General features: G+C 41.1%; 2 protein-coding genes across 4 annotated transcripts; one reads left to right on the top strand and one right to left on the bottom strand.

The window, feature by feature from the left end:
* Window positions 1-216: 216 nt before the first annotated feature.
* LOC134812118 (uncharacterized) lies at window positions 217-9,262 on the top strand. Of its 3 annotated transcripts, XM_063819309.1 has the most exons (9): window positions 217-367; window positions 1,324-1,455; window positions 1,691-1,857; window positions 6,409-6,512; window positions 6,632-6,747; window positions 6,915-7,360; window positions 7,526-7,846; window positions 8,001-8,202; window positions 8,369-9,262. In XM_063819309.1, the coding sequence occupies exons 1-6, from the start codon at window positions 218-220 to the stop codon at window positions 7,050-7,052; spliced, it is 807 nt and encodes a 268-aa protein (XP_063675379.1). In that variant the 5' UTR covers window position 217; the 3' UTR covers window positions 7,053-7,360; window positions 7,526-7,846; window positions 8,001-8,202; window positions 8,369-9,262. The 3 variants fall into 3 exon arrangements, with proteins under 3 accessions (XP_063675379.1, XP_063675380.1, XP_063675378.1); XM_063819310.1 differs by lacking the exons at window positions 7,526-7,846; window positions 8,001-8,202; window positions 8,369-9,262 and having other exon boundaries at window positions 6,919-6,970; XM_063819308.1 differs by lacking the exons at window positions 217-367; window positions 1,324-1,455; window positions 1,691-1,857; ... (1 more) ...; window positions 6,632-6,747; window positions 6,915-7,360.
* Window positions 1,903-4,691, bottom strand: LOC134812351 (putative mediator of RNA polymerase II transcription subunit 26; the record flags this gene model as incomplete). The annotated part of the gene is given in 3 exon segments (XM_063819742.1): window positions 1,903-2,408; window positions 2,411-2,536; window positions 4,445-4,691. Coding segments are annotated over 3 exon segments (879 nt in total), but the record flags the coding sequence as incomplete, so codon positions are not given.
* Window positions 9,263-16,435: the final 7,173 nt, after the last annotated feature.

The following is a 16,435-nucleotide window of genomic DNA, read 5'->3' on the forward strand; positions in this document are numbered from 1 at the left end:
ATAGCCTCGAAACTTTTATTGCATATTTTTACATTATTTACAACCACCGATAGCCCTATCTTAAACCGAAGCATGTCCAATTACAGCGTTCACTTCAATAATAATGAATTAGAGGTATCTAAATAAAGGACCCTGATAACAAGGTCCCCCTAAATTAGATTAAAACTGCTAAATGTTGCATTACTGGCCAGTAAACACCTCCCCACCTGTAGGAAGAATGTTGCACTGCAGTACCCTGTTGCTCCACGTGTTGCTGACCTGGTACTCTGTGGCTGTGGTTGCGGACCCCTTCTACTGTGACACTGACATCATACCTGGTATTGAACCCCTGACGAGCTATTTCTACCATTGTGATGGTGTTAACCAGGTCAGTTCTTACTTCAGTAGTAGTGTTTATATTCGCGTGAAAGAGGCGAGATTGTCACCAGTTCTTACTTCAGTACTGGGTTTTATATTCACCAGCGTACTGTAGTAATGATTATATTCCAGTGAAAGAGGCGAGATTTTTACCAGCTCTATATCAACGTACGACCTTAGTTTTGTGACAATTTTACAATCAAGTGTTTGACCACTTAGACAACATGGTTTTTACTGTTAGTGTTAAACACAGCAATGTAGTTAAGATCTATAATGTGTACACTACGTATACTGGACACAGAGTGACCACTAACCTTCTTTGTCACAGCTCACGGAGTATTCTTCAATGTCGTGTCTGTGCCAACTGTCGTTACATCAAATAACGGATGGTCAACACTGTTCTTCATAATCATATTTATGGGTAGCATTTCAGTTTGTGTTAGTTTTAATAATCTGTAAAAAAATTAACAATTAACCTTAACGAAAGTATGGTTATCAGCTCAGTCAGTATTATTGGCACATCTCCAACTCAGTCAGTATTATTGGCACATCTCCAACTCAGTCGAGACACAAAAATCAGATCATTTGAAAAACAGCCGTGGCTCTCCAGTTTGATCAGTTTAAGATATTCCAATGTTATGTTTAGCACAGGAAAATACCAGGTCTTGATAAAACTCAGCTCTGTAATAATTCTCACGACACATCAAAGAAAAAGACTTGTAAGTCTTCGTTGACTCTGTGACATGATATAATTCCATGTTTCAAGGCCGCGTTTAAATTGTCCAATTATAGTTTTTATATATTCCACGCTCTGAGGGTATATTAGGACAAATGTTATCAGATGTTGGGAGTGAAATTAAATGTAAGAATGAAATTTAGAACTCCTTTTCTATGCCAGTTAGCCAGTTAGAGCAGATTTGGATCAGGTTCATTTTAGACCTGTAACAAATCATCTGCTTGTTTCAGTGTATAGACAGAAGAGATGAGGCGGGGTGTACCGATTGCCCCTCAGGGAAGCTGCTACTAGTAGGAGTCGCCCCAAACAGTGCTATCTTCCAATACGAGACTGTGTACGAGCTACAGGATTACAAACTCCGGGTAAGCATTATTTTTAGGCGACCGATCATCTTGCTCTTGATAAGTGTCAACACTACAATCCCCAGGTAATAACACTACTATACCTTTATTTTCTGAGAGACCTGGACTTATTCTGAGAATATAATCCACTATCGTTTGCTCTTACACTAAGTTAAATTAACGTAAGTTTCTCATCTAACTACCACGCCTTGCTGGGTTCAGAGATAATCACTGTAACTAACACATTGTACTTCAGAACAAACCAGTTTACAAGACGACAGAGGACTCGTTACAGCAGGGCTATGTGGCGTACAATGATCTAGACAGGAGGTGGGAGGTATCCAAGTATGCTGATCAAGGAACTGTACTTGTTTCTAGTCCTACTATTACTACACAACCCTTTTTAACAGAGGTTACCTGGAAGTAAGTCGGGTTGTAAACCTTGTTGTAAACCTTGTTGTAAACCTTGTTGTAAACCTTGTTGTAAACCTTGTTGTAAACCTTGTTGTAAACCTTGTTGTAAACCTTGTTGTAAACCTTGTTGTAAACCTTGTTGTAAACCTTGTTGTAAACCTTGTTGTAAACCTTGTTGTAAACCTTGTCGTAAACCTTGTTGTAAACCTTGTTGTTAACCTTGTTGTAAACCTTGTCGTAAACCTTGTTGTAAACCTTGTTGTTAACCTTGTTGTAAACCTTGTTGTAAACCTTGTTGTAAACCTTGTTGTAAACCTTGTTGTAAACCTTGTTGTAAACCTTGTTGTAAACCTTGTTGTAAACCTTGTTGTAAACCTTGTTGTAAACTTTGTTGTAAACCTTGTTGTAAACCTTGTTGTAAACCTTGTTGTAAACCTTGTTGTAAACCTTGTTGTAAACCTTGTTGTAAACCTTGTTGTAAACCTTGTTGTAAACCTTGTTGTAAACCTTGTTGTAAACCTTGTTGTAAACCTTGTTGTAAACCTTGTTGTAAACCTTGTTGTAACCTTGTTGTAAACCTTGTTGTAAACCTTGTTGTAAACCTTGTTGTAAACCTTGTTGTAAACCTTGTGATAAAATGCTCTTTTCCTTACAATTTGGTTCAGGTAACAAGGAGAACAGGGAAGTACTACAAATTGAATAAAACGGTTAAGTTTGTAAATTACAATGTTCAATGTTCTTCAATATTTAATATCTCAATAATTAAAATATCCTAGGTCTTTATTGTATGCTTTATCTGTAAACTTTTGCTGTCTTCAATCCCATAAAAAGGGTATCCTCCTTCAAAGTCCCAACTCTAAGTTTCCCAGAAGTTTAAACAATCTCCTTTAATCTCCCTAGCAATTTATAAACAAATCCTAAGACCTAAAACTATCCTCCTAGTAACCAAAAAACAGAGGTGGTTAAACTGAACTCTATGTTTATCAAAACAGAGATGTTAAATAAAACTCTTATGTTCCTATAACTCTCTGCTCTAAACAATTCGCCTAATCTATCATCCTAAATATCCTCTATAGCCAAACAGAGGTGTAAATGAACTCGCTGATAATCAAAAAACAGAGAGGTTAAATGAACTCTCTTGCTCCCCAAAAACTCTCTGCTCCCCAAAAACTCTCTGAATTCTAAACAGTATCAAGTCTATTTGCCATTTAAGGCTCCACTTCTCGCGATCTCCTCTGCGCACATCCCTCGGCTTCCATTCGTATTCTTCCTTCTCCCACGTCCTTCTTCACGGTCTTTCTTTTACAGTCGGGTCTTATCTTTATTATGTCCACCGATTCATTGTAGTAATAAAAGAATTAAGTGTTAGACTATGACAAAATTTTTATTTTGGCAGATCGCCAAAATGACCCTACAACATATCCTCCCACAAATTAGTGAGGATGTTCTCCGCTGCATATACAGGAGGATACTTCACTAAAATTATGAATCAGAGATATCATTTGATATGCAATAAATAAGATCTGTATCCTCAATTGTACAATTCCTCAAATGGTAATATAAACGCATACAATTGCAAGTGAGTTATCAGAGTTGGTACATCGAGAGTATTAAAAACCACAATCTCATCATCAGTTCACTCAACTCTTTCTCTACCTGTCATCCGTTTTCTTCTTTCTTCATCTTCCCTTAAATCCTTTACTATCCTGTAAAGTCTACTTCCCCGGGAGAATTCCCCCGTCTATTTTAATATGAATTCTATTCATCTTCTTCTCTCCTTTCTGGTGTTATTCCTACTATTCAATGCACCGGCTGCTCTCTTTATTCTCCCGTTATTCCGTAGCACACATCCTTAGCCGTTAAACCACTCCCTTAGTGCCCGTCATATTTAAGACTCGGAGGGAAAATCCTCTTTGTTCTGAATAAACACGCCCAAATTCGTCAATAATGTACTACTAGACTTGCAAAGTGCTCGGCTGCACGACGAATGGCACCATTTTTATCCACAACCTACCATGGGTTACGTATATTCACAAAGAACATAGTCTAGAATCACTCAAAAACCAAACTCATACAGCTCAAATTAAACAATCTGAAATCAGGGACTACTTTTCAAACCCCACCTGCCATTCTAACAGACATTCCTTAGTTCACTGCCACATGCGCATATCTACACAGACAACTGATAAACACTATTGCGGTGAGGCAGCATAATAAAGTTAACGTTACTATTATCAATATGTTTGCAGATCAGGGCAGTCGACTCGGACCATAAATTTTAATGAATAGTTTTATTAGATACATCACAATTTAATCTGCGTGCCCCTCGGGGATGAATATTTAACTTATTCGATTTTTTATTAATTTGAGTAAACATTGGCTGGTACTACGGTCCTGTCCCCCAATCAATCAATCATCTCCGAGATTGTTGCTTGCTTAGAGGGAATTCTCCTCGGGATGGTTTTGCCGCATCGAAGTCCATCTCTGCTTCCCTCGATCTTCGCCTCTTTCAGCATCCCCATAATACTGGGCTCCGGTCATAATCGTGCTACTGCTCCTATCTGTTTGGACCAATTATCTTTTATTTCGGCATAACCCCCTTTCTCCATTTTTGCTTGGGAGATTTTTAGATATTTGGAGCCTGATGTTTTCTTTCTGCCTTTCGCTGCATCTTTCTTCAGTTTTCCTTCAGCATGACTTCCGCTGTTCCTCATTATTTCATAATCTTTGTTCTTCCCTCCTACATGTGCTTCCCTTCTTTGATCACTCTTCATTTCTTTCTGCGCTTCTCTACTCTTCTTTGTAATTACATTCTTTTCTTTCACCTTCCCTCTGTTCGTCATGCTGCGTGTCTGTCCTCTTCTTCTACCGTCTTCTCTGGACCATCTCGCTCTTCTGCCGGCTTCTCAATCTCTGTCTCTCCGCTGCTTCTTCTCTTTCTTGTGGCATATCTTTATCTGTATTCTTCTTCTTGTCCAGTGGAATATTTTTTGTTGTCGGAATCCTCGTTTTTCTTTTTCCCGGTTCTCTTTGTTCTCTTTCGCTGCACATCCTTGTTCTTCATTCTTTTCTTTTTTCCGGAATCTTCCTCTCCATGCATGCGCTTCTTGATTTGCTGACAAAGGGCATTCCCTTTATCAACAGGTCTCTTTCACGCTTTCCTATCTCATTTTCGTCAGACCATAATATCTTCAGTTGATCCTATATTTCTACATGCAAATCGTGTGTCATCCATTTTCTAGTTTATACGATATTAAGCAAATACGAGCGTCAAATCAAAATTATGATGAAACCACGTATCAATACCCTTTATAGTGCCCTCACACAATTGCGTGAGGACCCCCAGCAGTGACATTTCGCTGTTTTAAAGAGATTGTAAAGTTATTAACTTTCAATCCTCTCGGGTTCCGAGACTCAGGAGTTGCACATAGTAGCTCAATATTTTGATTTCCTTCGCAATCTCCGATAATACCATGAAGCACATGATACCCAACACCGCCAAAGTGTTAAAACTATTGCGACCAGAATGCCCATATCATATCATTTGCGTGCAACATTGGACCCATTATTCAGTCGTCCACAGCGGGGGCCAAAATACTTATTAAACAAAAGTTTTATTATTCTTTTTACAAATCCCGTCTCAAGGTCTGTGACATTTTGTTTCGTTCTAAAAAAAATCTAGCGAAGGAAAGATTGAAGCTTACGAAGAGGGGTTACATTGGGATCGACTCCGAATTCGGAGATCGATCAACGTGTTTCCTATTGCACACATTTTTCGGATCCCACGCAATATTATGCAGTCCCTGCCTCCGGTAAGTTTACCAAACTAGGAACCCACTGTATTGATAATCGTATCCAATAGTTGTTGTTTCTTATTAAAGTTCTAGCTGTGAACATCATTATACTGGTAATAATTCATAACTTCGTACGCTTGATCCAACTCGTGATGCTCCCCCGTCTGGATGCAAGATTTTGATTTTGAAATTTTTCACAGGGCAAAACGTACAAAATCGTTGTGTGTCTTGCAAATCGTGTGTAGTGAATTCGACAGAATTCCATCCTTCACATACAACAATGCATGTAATTCATAGTATACACATGACAGATCCTCCTGTCTATTTGTGACCAACTTGTGCCGCTTCAAATGTCTTTAGAGATTTTCCCTGACGAATTAAAGGAACGTCTAAATGGAAATGTTGCTAAGTCCAACTTGAACCTCACCTTGAACAAGATTCAATTTGCTACGAGTAATGTAAACTGGGGTGATCACTGCAAATTGTAGTGTTGAAAGCAGGGTTCCTATCTACTTTTTTTTCGTCTGTTGTAAACCTTGTTGTAACCTTGTTGTAAAACTTGTGGTAACATGTTGTAACTTGTTGTAAACCTTGTTGTAAACTTGGTTGTAAACCTTGTTGTACAACCTTGTTTTAAACCTTGTTGTAAACCTTGTACTTTTTATTTATCCTACTATCGCAGACTAAAATGTTTGGGCAGTGGTTATATCTATTGGGGTATCTATTGTCAAACGCTTAGCTTTCCTGACTAAAAATTGGATCTCAGGCTAGCAGAAAGTGAAGAGATTTTAACGAGTATGAACTTCCAATGTGTCCCGGAGAATACAAGAAAGTGCTATGGAAATGTCATGGTTGTCTCCCCTAATCAAGGTTAGCAACTTTTCGCAACAATTTGGCTGGAACATATGCCGGTAGCTTTTTAGGCCTCTTAACTATGGAATTTAATTTCTGATTTAACTATATCCTCTCTATCAAACTTTATCTTTCAGTCATAATATTAGATGTAACAGAGGGTTTCTATAATGACCGGATTCGTTACGGGAATGAGAAATACGATCTACAATATGTACTAACTTCGGAGACATGGCCTACACCACACTGGCAAGTAAATACACCTGCGAAACGGGGAGTGTTGGAAATAGTTTGGGACTGTTCGGGACGGGACTGGATCATGGGATAAGGATAGATAGACAAAAAAAAAAACCCCCCCAAAGGGTTTTTTTTTTTTATTTACGGGACGGGACTGAAATTCATTAAACTTTGTATCTTCAGGTAGTGAACAAAGCAACAAGTGAGGAGGAGATGGTGTTTCTACGAACTACAGCTCAATATCCTGAGTTCATCTCCAGCCCTGGGCTCTACAAGTCAGCTGACTCCTCCTGGTTGAGAGGCTCCAACTGGTTTACGTGACCTGTGAGGTGCTGACCACTGCGCCAGACACAGGCCCCACTCCTGGGCTGTTCTGTTCCGTCTGACTCTTGTGGGTGGAGTGTGCGTGTGCCGGGTGATATGGAGCTGTCAGGGGGAGCAGTGGAGCAGTTCAGTGTGGGACAGAGAGCCCCTCCCTCACTCCACATAACCTCTGACAGGGGCACACCTCCTGGCAAGTACAGACTCACTAGTCAGAGGTTTGATCTCCAGACCGAGAGTTGTCTTCTCGTCAAGTTCGCTAACACTGTTACTGCTCCTGAAAATGAAGCTACTATTTCTATCAGCTTGTGAGTATAACTATGATAAGTCCTTTGTTGTGGTTACTAGGATTTGTATGTTCAAGTTCTACCTCTTTCAACGTAGTTTCAAGCTTTAGGTCAAATTTATAGAAAGTAGAATATGTTCGTGTTGCAAAGTTGCAAGTCATATCTAAATATAACACTCCTCCACAGAAAGGACTATTTCTCGAACGAGGAGGTGTTTATAATACAGGCCAGATTGCACCATAACCCCAAACAAGCAGCAATGTTACAGAGTAGACAGATACCTGACCCAGATGATAAACCTCACGCTGGAGGATGACACCCCTAAAACTAACGCTCAGATAGTGATAACTATAGAGCTGCATCTGAGTGAGCAGCCGAGTGGAGTGGTGGCTTTAGTAGAGACTGCACTTGTTCAGGGTCTCTGTAAGAATGGCACTACTCTTGAAATGTTGGACCCCTGCGACGACCTGGATTTCCCTTGTGACAGCAACCAATGTGTCATGGCAGGTACAGTCGTTTAGCATTTGTAAGATACCTGACTTTTGGTCATAGGTAAACAAGTTACTTAAAAAGTCATTAGGTAACAGGTTCAAAATAAGGTAACCTTGGTTACGAATGGAATCAGGGATTAACAAGTCATTTACAACACATCCTATTGCAGGTTTCAAAGGGTATCAGTGTCAGTGTGAAGATAGTGGTATGTACGGAGCACACTGTGAGCAGACAGCAGGAGACACGTGCTCAGTGGAGGATGTTAGGATAGATCACGTGCTGGAGACAGTTCCGCTAGAAGGGTACAGGGGAGCTGATCTACTGAACGTGAAGTGTCAGGAAGACTACGAGCTGACAGGGGTCTTTCCCAGGTAAAAATTTATGGGCTACTTGGTTACGTGGAATATTTTGCACTTATTTATGAGATATACTTTAAATTAGGTAAATAATGCTTCAGACCCCTAACAGTGAATCAGTCCCAGTAATTAAGACCTTAAGTTAACCTGATCCAAGACCTAACTGTATTTCTAAATGCAGGTGTCAGGCGAACAGTGAGTACAATACTATACCTCAGTGTGTCCCTCTCCAGTGTGTCCCACTAAACCCCCCTCACTCAACCATATCTGTTGAATCCTCCACTCTAACTACAGTGCAGTGTGAGGAGGGGTTCCTACCATCTGCTGTACAAACCCTCCTCTGCGAGGGAGGACACTACAACTCCTCGCTCTCACCCTGCCTTTTAGAGTGTACTGCTGAACAAACAGAAACTGATAATAACACAGATTCACCTCTTATCACGGTGGATGTGTCGTTGTGTGACTTCGCCTCAGGGCCGTTCCACAATAATTACACGCATTGTAAGGAGTCCTCCTCTCAACTAGAAATCCCGGGTATCTTATCAGTATCAACAGAGATAAGTCTTAGTGTAGACACTCTAGGTAAACTGTGCGTGAGTTACGCTAACACCACTGACCAGGGACTGCAGTGTGTGGTACAGTGTGTGGAGTCTAGTGTGATACAGCTCGTCAGGGTGGTGGGTGGTGAAGAACAGTTTGTCGAGGTGGTCACCAACTTCGATTATTCTAGGGAGAAGCTGGTGAATTATAGTTGTAGATGCAGGTGCTCTTTTCAATTAGTAGTTATGTTATTGGGTGTTTACTTCATGCTAATTTCATGAGATCCTAGTTAATGAATATAGTTAATAGTTTTCAAGTTTTTACCAACAGAAAGATGTTTCGTTGAAAAATGTGAAGAGCTGATATTTGCAAGTGCAAGCAAATAAATTTATGGAGTACATTTCCAGAAAAGATTTTGCGAACTGTCGGAAGTAACCAGAAAGTGAATTAAGAATTGATAAGTTGACACAGATATCTTAAATTTGTTAACTACGTTTAATTATTGCGTTTGATTTTATTTCATCAACAATGTGGCAAATTGAGAATTTTCCTTTCGAATTTCACAAAAGATATGGACAGTAAAGCTATGGGGTACAACATCTATTTGCTATTGAAAGTGAAACGCTTTGGAAGAAGAAAATTAATTGTCTTCGTTACTTACCTGACATTTGACAAGAGTAAAGAGCTAAAAGTGATCAATAATGAAAATGTTTTACCTTTTTTTTTAATGCTTCCTAGCATAACTCATAAACCAAGTTTACCTGGGGACCCCATACCAGGAATTATGTTCATAAGACATATAAACTATAGTTTAAGTTACAAATACAAAGGAAGAGACATTTGACTTCTCGCAGATAAATTTCTTAAATAATCCATTCGGTATTTAACTACTAGCTACCTACTTATTGTTTTAATAAAACAAATATTTATTTTTACGGCACAATCAAACAATATCAATAATTAATAAATCAGGGGAGGTTTGAACGAGGTTTCAAAGTGCCGAAGAGTGTTCGATGGCTTGCGGTTGTACCGGCCTTTGGTCTACATATATAAGCAGATCTTCGTGATCGTTCTGTTACAAAATAGAAATAGAAATAAAAAGTGTGATAGTCGCACGATTTGGATTTTGGAATAAAATAACGTTGAAATAGAGCTACTTGAAATAGGAAGTGGAGTTTGTCACCGATTATAACCAAATATAGGATTTGTTTAGCTTGGGCCCCGTAAATATAATAGAGAACCAAGCAGTTGCCGGTACACTTATCATTATCTCTCTAGTTATTGTGCAGTATAAATAATCTGACTCTGTAGGTACTAGTACTACTGCTAGTGCTACTTGTCTGGGTATATGTATGCTGCCGTTCCCTGAGAGAAGGCAGTAAGTCCATTTTTCGAAATTTTGAGATATTGGTACCAAAATTTTCAGGAGAAGATTCTCTACAACATAAGCTATGAATCACGTTATAAAAATACTGTTTTAGCTGTCACAAAAGGCAGTAAGTCACACATAACTTGACAATTTGGCACGTAATCCCAAAACTTTCCCTGAGAAAAGGCAGTAAGTCCATTTGTACAGCCTTCTCTGAGGGAACTTTTTCCGTGAGGGAACTTTTTCCCTGAGAAAAGGCAGTAAGTCCAGATTTATTTGCATTTTTTATAGTTTTTGGACTATAACTTCCACAGTTTTAGTTATATCGAAATAATTTTTATGTGGTCGTAATCAGCTCAGCAAGCAAAAAATTTGGGTACTAATAATTCAAAATTCAAAAAAATATTATTTTCAAAATTTTTGAACCTGAACACAAGGGTCCCCCCTTGTGTGAATTATTGAAACATTTTTTGAAAAATTTGGTGCTTTAAATATTGTATGTTCAAACGTTTTTTTAAATTAATGCGTCTGACCAAGCTAAATACGATGCTGTAAAAATTATTCCAAAATATTCGATATTTAAGGAGTTATATGCATTCTGAGCGAGAAATTATCCATTTTTCGTCAATATTACACACTTGCAATGCACAGGAGGCCCACATAATTATATTGCAAGGATATGATCAAAAATATAGAAATGTTGTATTTTTTGTGTTGAATTTATCTGAGGAAAAATGGACTTACTGCCTTTCTAGAGAGGAATCGGTTGAAATCGATCCTAATAAAAGGCAGTAAGTCCGCGATTCCCTCAGAAAAGGCAGTAAGTCCAATGCGGATGGGAAAATAGTTCAGTTATTCTGAAGAAAAATGGTTTTTATAGATCAGTGTTGGTAAATTTATGCTTTTAAGCATGTTTAGGACATATGACAATGATTTATTTACACATAGATGTCAAAATTAACCCCGTTTATACGAATAATATTACCTAAAATGGTTGTGTGAAGCGCAGGTGACCCAAAGCGTTACCGCTGGATAGAGACCCTGGATCTGCCTGCAGCAGCCAGAACCTCGAAAAAGGGCTACCCCGTTGGTGCCCTTTTCCAGTACCACATCGAACAGCAAGATGAAGCCTCTCCACAACAAGTCCTATCCTGCTATCTCCTCGCGGTGAAGACTGGAAACTGGATGAACAGTGGTGATCTCCAGGCTAAGGGCAGCGAAGGGCGACGGGAGGCTCACTGACCCCCGCGGATTTCAATTATTGGATCACATAATTGTCTCCTAACTCTAAACCTCAAGAGAATAGAGGTGCAGAGAATCAGTGACTCCCCCGGCTGTGGAGTGAACAGTAGCTAAAGAGGTATTGGCCGTTTGCCTCTGACCTTGTTTCCATGACCCAGGTAAACTGGACCACGCTCTGGTAACAGGATCGGCCCCCCATGCCTGGGGTAACGAGGTAGTCAGGGGGAAGGTTAGCTCCCGTAAAAGTGGAGCCTTCGCTCTCACTCTAATCTCCCTTAGCTTTGGGACAAAAGCGTATAGTCATTTATTGGAATTGGCGACGAAAGAAGAAATAATACAACGACAGGGCATCATCACAAAACCCACTCTTACTGATTGGTAGCAACATGTGTTCTACTTCTAGCGGAAGTTGTTACTCACGTGGCCAAGATGGATAAGTCATTTAACGCTCAAGTGGCGCCCGGCGTTAAGTAGGTGTCTCACTTTGCCTGATGTGCAGGGGACTGCGCATGAGACACCAGCCATTGAAAAGTATGATGATGTCTTATAATAACACTAGGGTTAAAGTCCCTACCACTGATTTAGATGTCGGAGGGGACCGGAATGATGACTCTCTCACCCTAAAACTCCCTAGGAGAGGGGTGACAGATGATATGCCGGCTCCTTCACCCGGCACAAAAAATAACATAAAACACCAAAAAAAGGATGGGGATGCATTGGTTTCTTGTAGTGAGGTAGCTCTAGTAGGGACATTTAATGTCCGAACTGCTAGAGAAGGTTACAAGCGCCTTGAACTTGTGACTCAGTTTCTGGAGAGTGGCATGGAGATCCTTGGGATCCAAGAACATAGGATTGTCCACCAGGAGCCGATCAAGATTGAAAAGTTCAAGGAGGGGGTTAGCTTGGTAACTGTTTCAGCATGGAGGAATGGAGCAGGAGCAGCCACTGGTGGAGTGGGCTTTCTGCTGACTAGAAGAGCATACAGCGCAATCAGCCTCATTAAACCCTATGGCTCAAGGGTGCTGACTATCTCTTTCAACGGGAGTCCCAGACTCACAACTATAACTGCTTATAGTCCGACCGAGGCAGCACTAGTTGAAGAAGCGGAGGATTTTCATAACACCCTTAGACAGGCTATGAACGATGTGCCAGCGCACCACCTGCTGATCACAGAGGGAGATATGAACGCCCGGCTTGGAAAGGTGAGTGAAGAAGATTCCCGTTGGTACTTTCATACTCGTACCAATCGGAATGGAGAGCTACTGAGAGACACTGCCCTGGAGTGCGATATGGAAATTACCAATATCCGCTTCAGAAAGAAGGTCAACATGAACAAGAGGTGGACCTTCTTATCCGATGGGACACTTAACAAAGGTCAGATTGACTATATCCTCATACGGAGGAAGTGGAAAAACTATTTAAAAGAGGTAACACGACTCCTGTCCGACAGCGACATCTGTCCGACAGCGACATCTGTCCGACTCAGGGTACCAGAAAAAAAACGACATCTGTCCGAAATTTTGATCTGATTTCAATACGACACATTACCAATTAGAGACATGATACGAACTGTTACTTGCTAATTTGTATACGTAACATTTCCTATTTGAGATATGATCTGAGCCATAGTTTACAACCATAGTTTTTCTCTAGTTGTGTAATCAACTACAATTCTCTGAAGTTGTCGATTGTAAAATATTTATTGTTCGCTCCCCACGTGTTGATTCCACATGTGGGGAGCGAAGTTAGGATTGGTGGTTGATGTCCCGATCCAAGTACGTTTTCGTAGTATGAAGCAAACTCAGCCATGTCCACCATTCTGTTGAGGGATGATAGCTGGCAGCCAAGCTTTAGCTTTGAGCTCTAGATTCGTAACCCAAACCACCAACTGCTTCAGATACGACGTATTTCGTCGGTTGATCTCCACCAGATGCCTTTCTTTTCAAGTTCTGTTTGCTGACGTGGACGGTCGTTTCACCACGGTAGGATCCGGAAATCCGAACATTTCCAGTAGGTGGTGTCGTCTCTTCGTTTGTCGAAGACGCATCGGAAGCCATTCAGGACAGGGTTCTCCGAGCCTTGTTTGTGTCCAGGGATAAACTGAAGATTGGTTGCCATTGTGGTCCACAATGATTGTGGATTGCGATAACTGATCCCTCATACCGCCGTCCGGCTGTCCTATAATATGTACTCATGTAGGCTGTGTCCTGTGATGTGATCAACAGCTTGTTAGTGTACGGCTAGCACGATCCTGTCCTCAACTAGTCAATCACGTATCGATGGATCAGATCTCAATGGGTCACATCAGCATTAGAACAATGGTAGCAACGTCACGAGATTACCCGTGAGCTTGTGAAATACAAATGTGAACCGAAATTACAATATAATCCGAAATTCGGACAGATGTCGCCAAAAACGACTCCTGTCCGACAGCGACATCTGTCCGAAATCCCTAATTCGGCTGTCGGACAGATGTCGCTGTCGGACAGATGTCGCCCAATCCTTTAAAGAACACTGAAGTTTACAACACTTTTCAGTCGTTGGGATCTGATCACAGAGTTGTAGTGTGTAAGATCAAAGTTAGCTTTAGGAAAGGACACAGGCCTCCGAAAAAAGTTAACTATGATTATAGTGCCCTGAAGTCGGATGGTGAGCTTCAAAAAAAGTATGCAATTGAAGTTCGGAATAGATTCTCTGGCCTGGTAGAGGAGGATGATGGGGCCACTGAAAGCTACGGGAAGCTTATGGTTGCTATTGAGGCGGCAAACAAGAGCCTTCTGCCAAAGAAGACTCGACAAAAGCAGATTGACCCCTCAAGTGACCTAAGAGTGGACAGTGCAAGGAGGGGACTGTTCTTGGCCAAGGACCAATACCATCAGGAGCCTTGCGAGGAGAAGAGAGAGGAAGTCGCCACTAAAAAGGATTTGTTAAAGGCCTGCTACAAAGAGGTAGAGGAGGAGATCCTGAAAGGAAAGATCAGGAAAGTCGAGGATACTGCTGATCGTTGTAAGAACAAGGAAAGCTGGAAGCTTGTCAACGATATTTCAGGGAGAACAAATCCCAGCTGTGGACTCGTTGAAGGGGGCAGCTCAACAGAACGTCTCGAGAACTGGAGGAAGCACTTCCCTGGATTACTTGGACAGCCACCCACAGTCCCTGACAATAGTATTCCGATCAGGAATATACACCCTCCACTGAATATAGAGGATGGCCCGTTCACCATTGAGGAACTACGTCTTGCCAAAAAGCAGATAGTAGAAGGTAAAGCTTATGGTGATGATGGTATCTCACCTGAAGTGATGAAGAGGGTGGACATTGATGACGTCATCCTGAAGTTCTGCAACGATGCACTATGTGACGGTCTCATGCCCGATCAATGGAAGTTCAGTAATATTGTTCCTGTGCCAAAGAAAGGGGACCTCACTAAGACCGACAACTACAGAGGAATATCTCTGACATCGCAGACGTCGAGTTTGCAGATGATGTTGCCCTTATCACTGATACCATTAAAGGGGCAAAACTACTCCTGGACAGGCTTGAGAAAGCAGCACTGAGTGTTGGGCTAGCCATGAACGACACTAAAACTAAGTTCATGACTCTGAACATGACAGAGGAGGCGAGTAGTCTTAACAGTTGTGGTGGAAACCAGCTGGAAAAGGTGACAGACTTTGTTTACCTTGGAGCATGGATAGCAACGACAGAGAGGGACCTGCGGGTCAGAAAAGCTAAGGCTTGGGCAGCCTGCCACAAGTTAAAGAAGATGTGTAAGTCTGACCTTAGAAGAGGACTAAAGATCCGTCTATTTGTTGCTACTGTGGAGTCGATACTTCTTTATGGTTTTGAAACGTGGACGTTGACAGAGCAATTGAAGAAACGCATTGATGGCTGCTACACCAGAATGCTAAGGATGGCACTAAATGTGGATTGGAAGCAGCGCAAAACCAACAAAGAAGTCTATGGCAACCTACCAAGAGCAACCATGAAGATCCAAGAGCGCAGGATGCGACTAGCAGGCCATATCCACCGGCACCCAGAACTAGTCGCAAACCGCTTGCTACTCTGGGAACCAACTCATGGGGTGCGTAGTAGGGGGAGACCAGCCATGACTTATGTTGATATAGCTTACGAGCTGACACGGGTCTCAACGACACTGGAGAAATGGGCGGACTTATGGCGGATAGAGTTTTATGGAGACAGCGCATCAATACTCGGACGCTGAAGCCGCCTTAAGTCAGTCAAGTCAGTCAGTAAGTCAAAAAACGACAAACACGTTTGTCCCATTTTCTCAAAATGGCATCGATGTGACTTACTGCCTTTTCTCAGGGAACGGCAGTATGCACATGTCATCTTTCTAGCTGTTTGTTTGTGTACTGATCCTTATAGCGCTTATTTAAACGTTTGTTTACGCTAGTATAGTTGCTAAGTTGCTTGTATTTTTCCTGAGCAGTATAATTGCACTACACCCTGTTGCATTTTGAGTCGAGTTCATTGGTACATCACGCTCAACTCAGCAGATGATTTGGGATTGATTTAACGGGTGATACTCGTAAAATATCTGTTCCATATATAGGACCGTCGACGAGTCCAACTCGGCGCGCGTCCTGGTAGGTTGTAAACCTACAAGGATTGATCGATCTTACGGTGAGTAACTCTGCTGTAGTTTTACCTCTGCTATTATAAACATATGGAATAGAGATTCGGCGGAATTACAGGCTGAGCGCCGCCCAGTAAAAGCAAAGTTAAAAGTTGTAATAAAAATTTTATCGTCATCAGGATTTTTTCCGTGAGTTTTTCAAATTTGCCCATATGCATAATAAATATGTCGTACGACCATTTAGGGAATAATCGGTTAATATAAAAGCGCAATTAAGCGTGCATATCATATTTCGCGCGCGTAATTTGACTGCTGACTTAGAAATAGAATTTTGCTGTTTGCGGTTGCCACGCGCGTCAGCAAAATGATTTCAATTGCAAGATCAGATTCCTGTTTCCGTTTGGTACGCGTCACTTAACACTTCCCTGCGATAATTATTCAATTTCACGGGCCAGAAGATTTATTAAAATTGCCATCGTACGCATTTATAGAGCCAATTTGTT

This window comes from Bolinopsis microptera, chromosome 3 (assembly GCF_026151205.1).
Source record: "Bolinopsis microptera isolate Bmic1 chromosome 3, MBARI_Bmic_1.0, whole genome shotgun sequence".
Classification (NCBI taxonomy): domain Eukaryota; kingdom Metazoa; phylum Ctenophora; class Tentaculata; order Lobata; family Bolinopsidae; genus Bolinopsis; species Bolinopsis microptera.

Bases quoted from the DNA above. Each gene is read 5' to 3' on its own strand.
- LOC134812118 (XM_063819308.1), top strand. From the start codon at position 7,630: ATGATAAACCTCACGCTGGAGGATGACACCCCTAAAACTAACGCTCAG. The intron at 7,847-8,000 runs GTACAGTCGTTT...ATCCTATTGCAG, and splicing joins CAACCAATGTGTCATGGCAG to GTTTCAAAGGGTATCAGTGT. The intron at 8,203-8,368 runs GTAAAAATTTAT...TTCTAAATGCAG, and splicing joins CTGACAGGGGTCTTTCCCAG to GTGTCAGGCGAACAGTGAGT.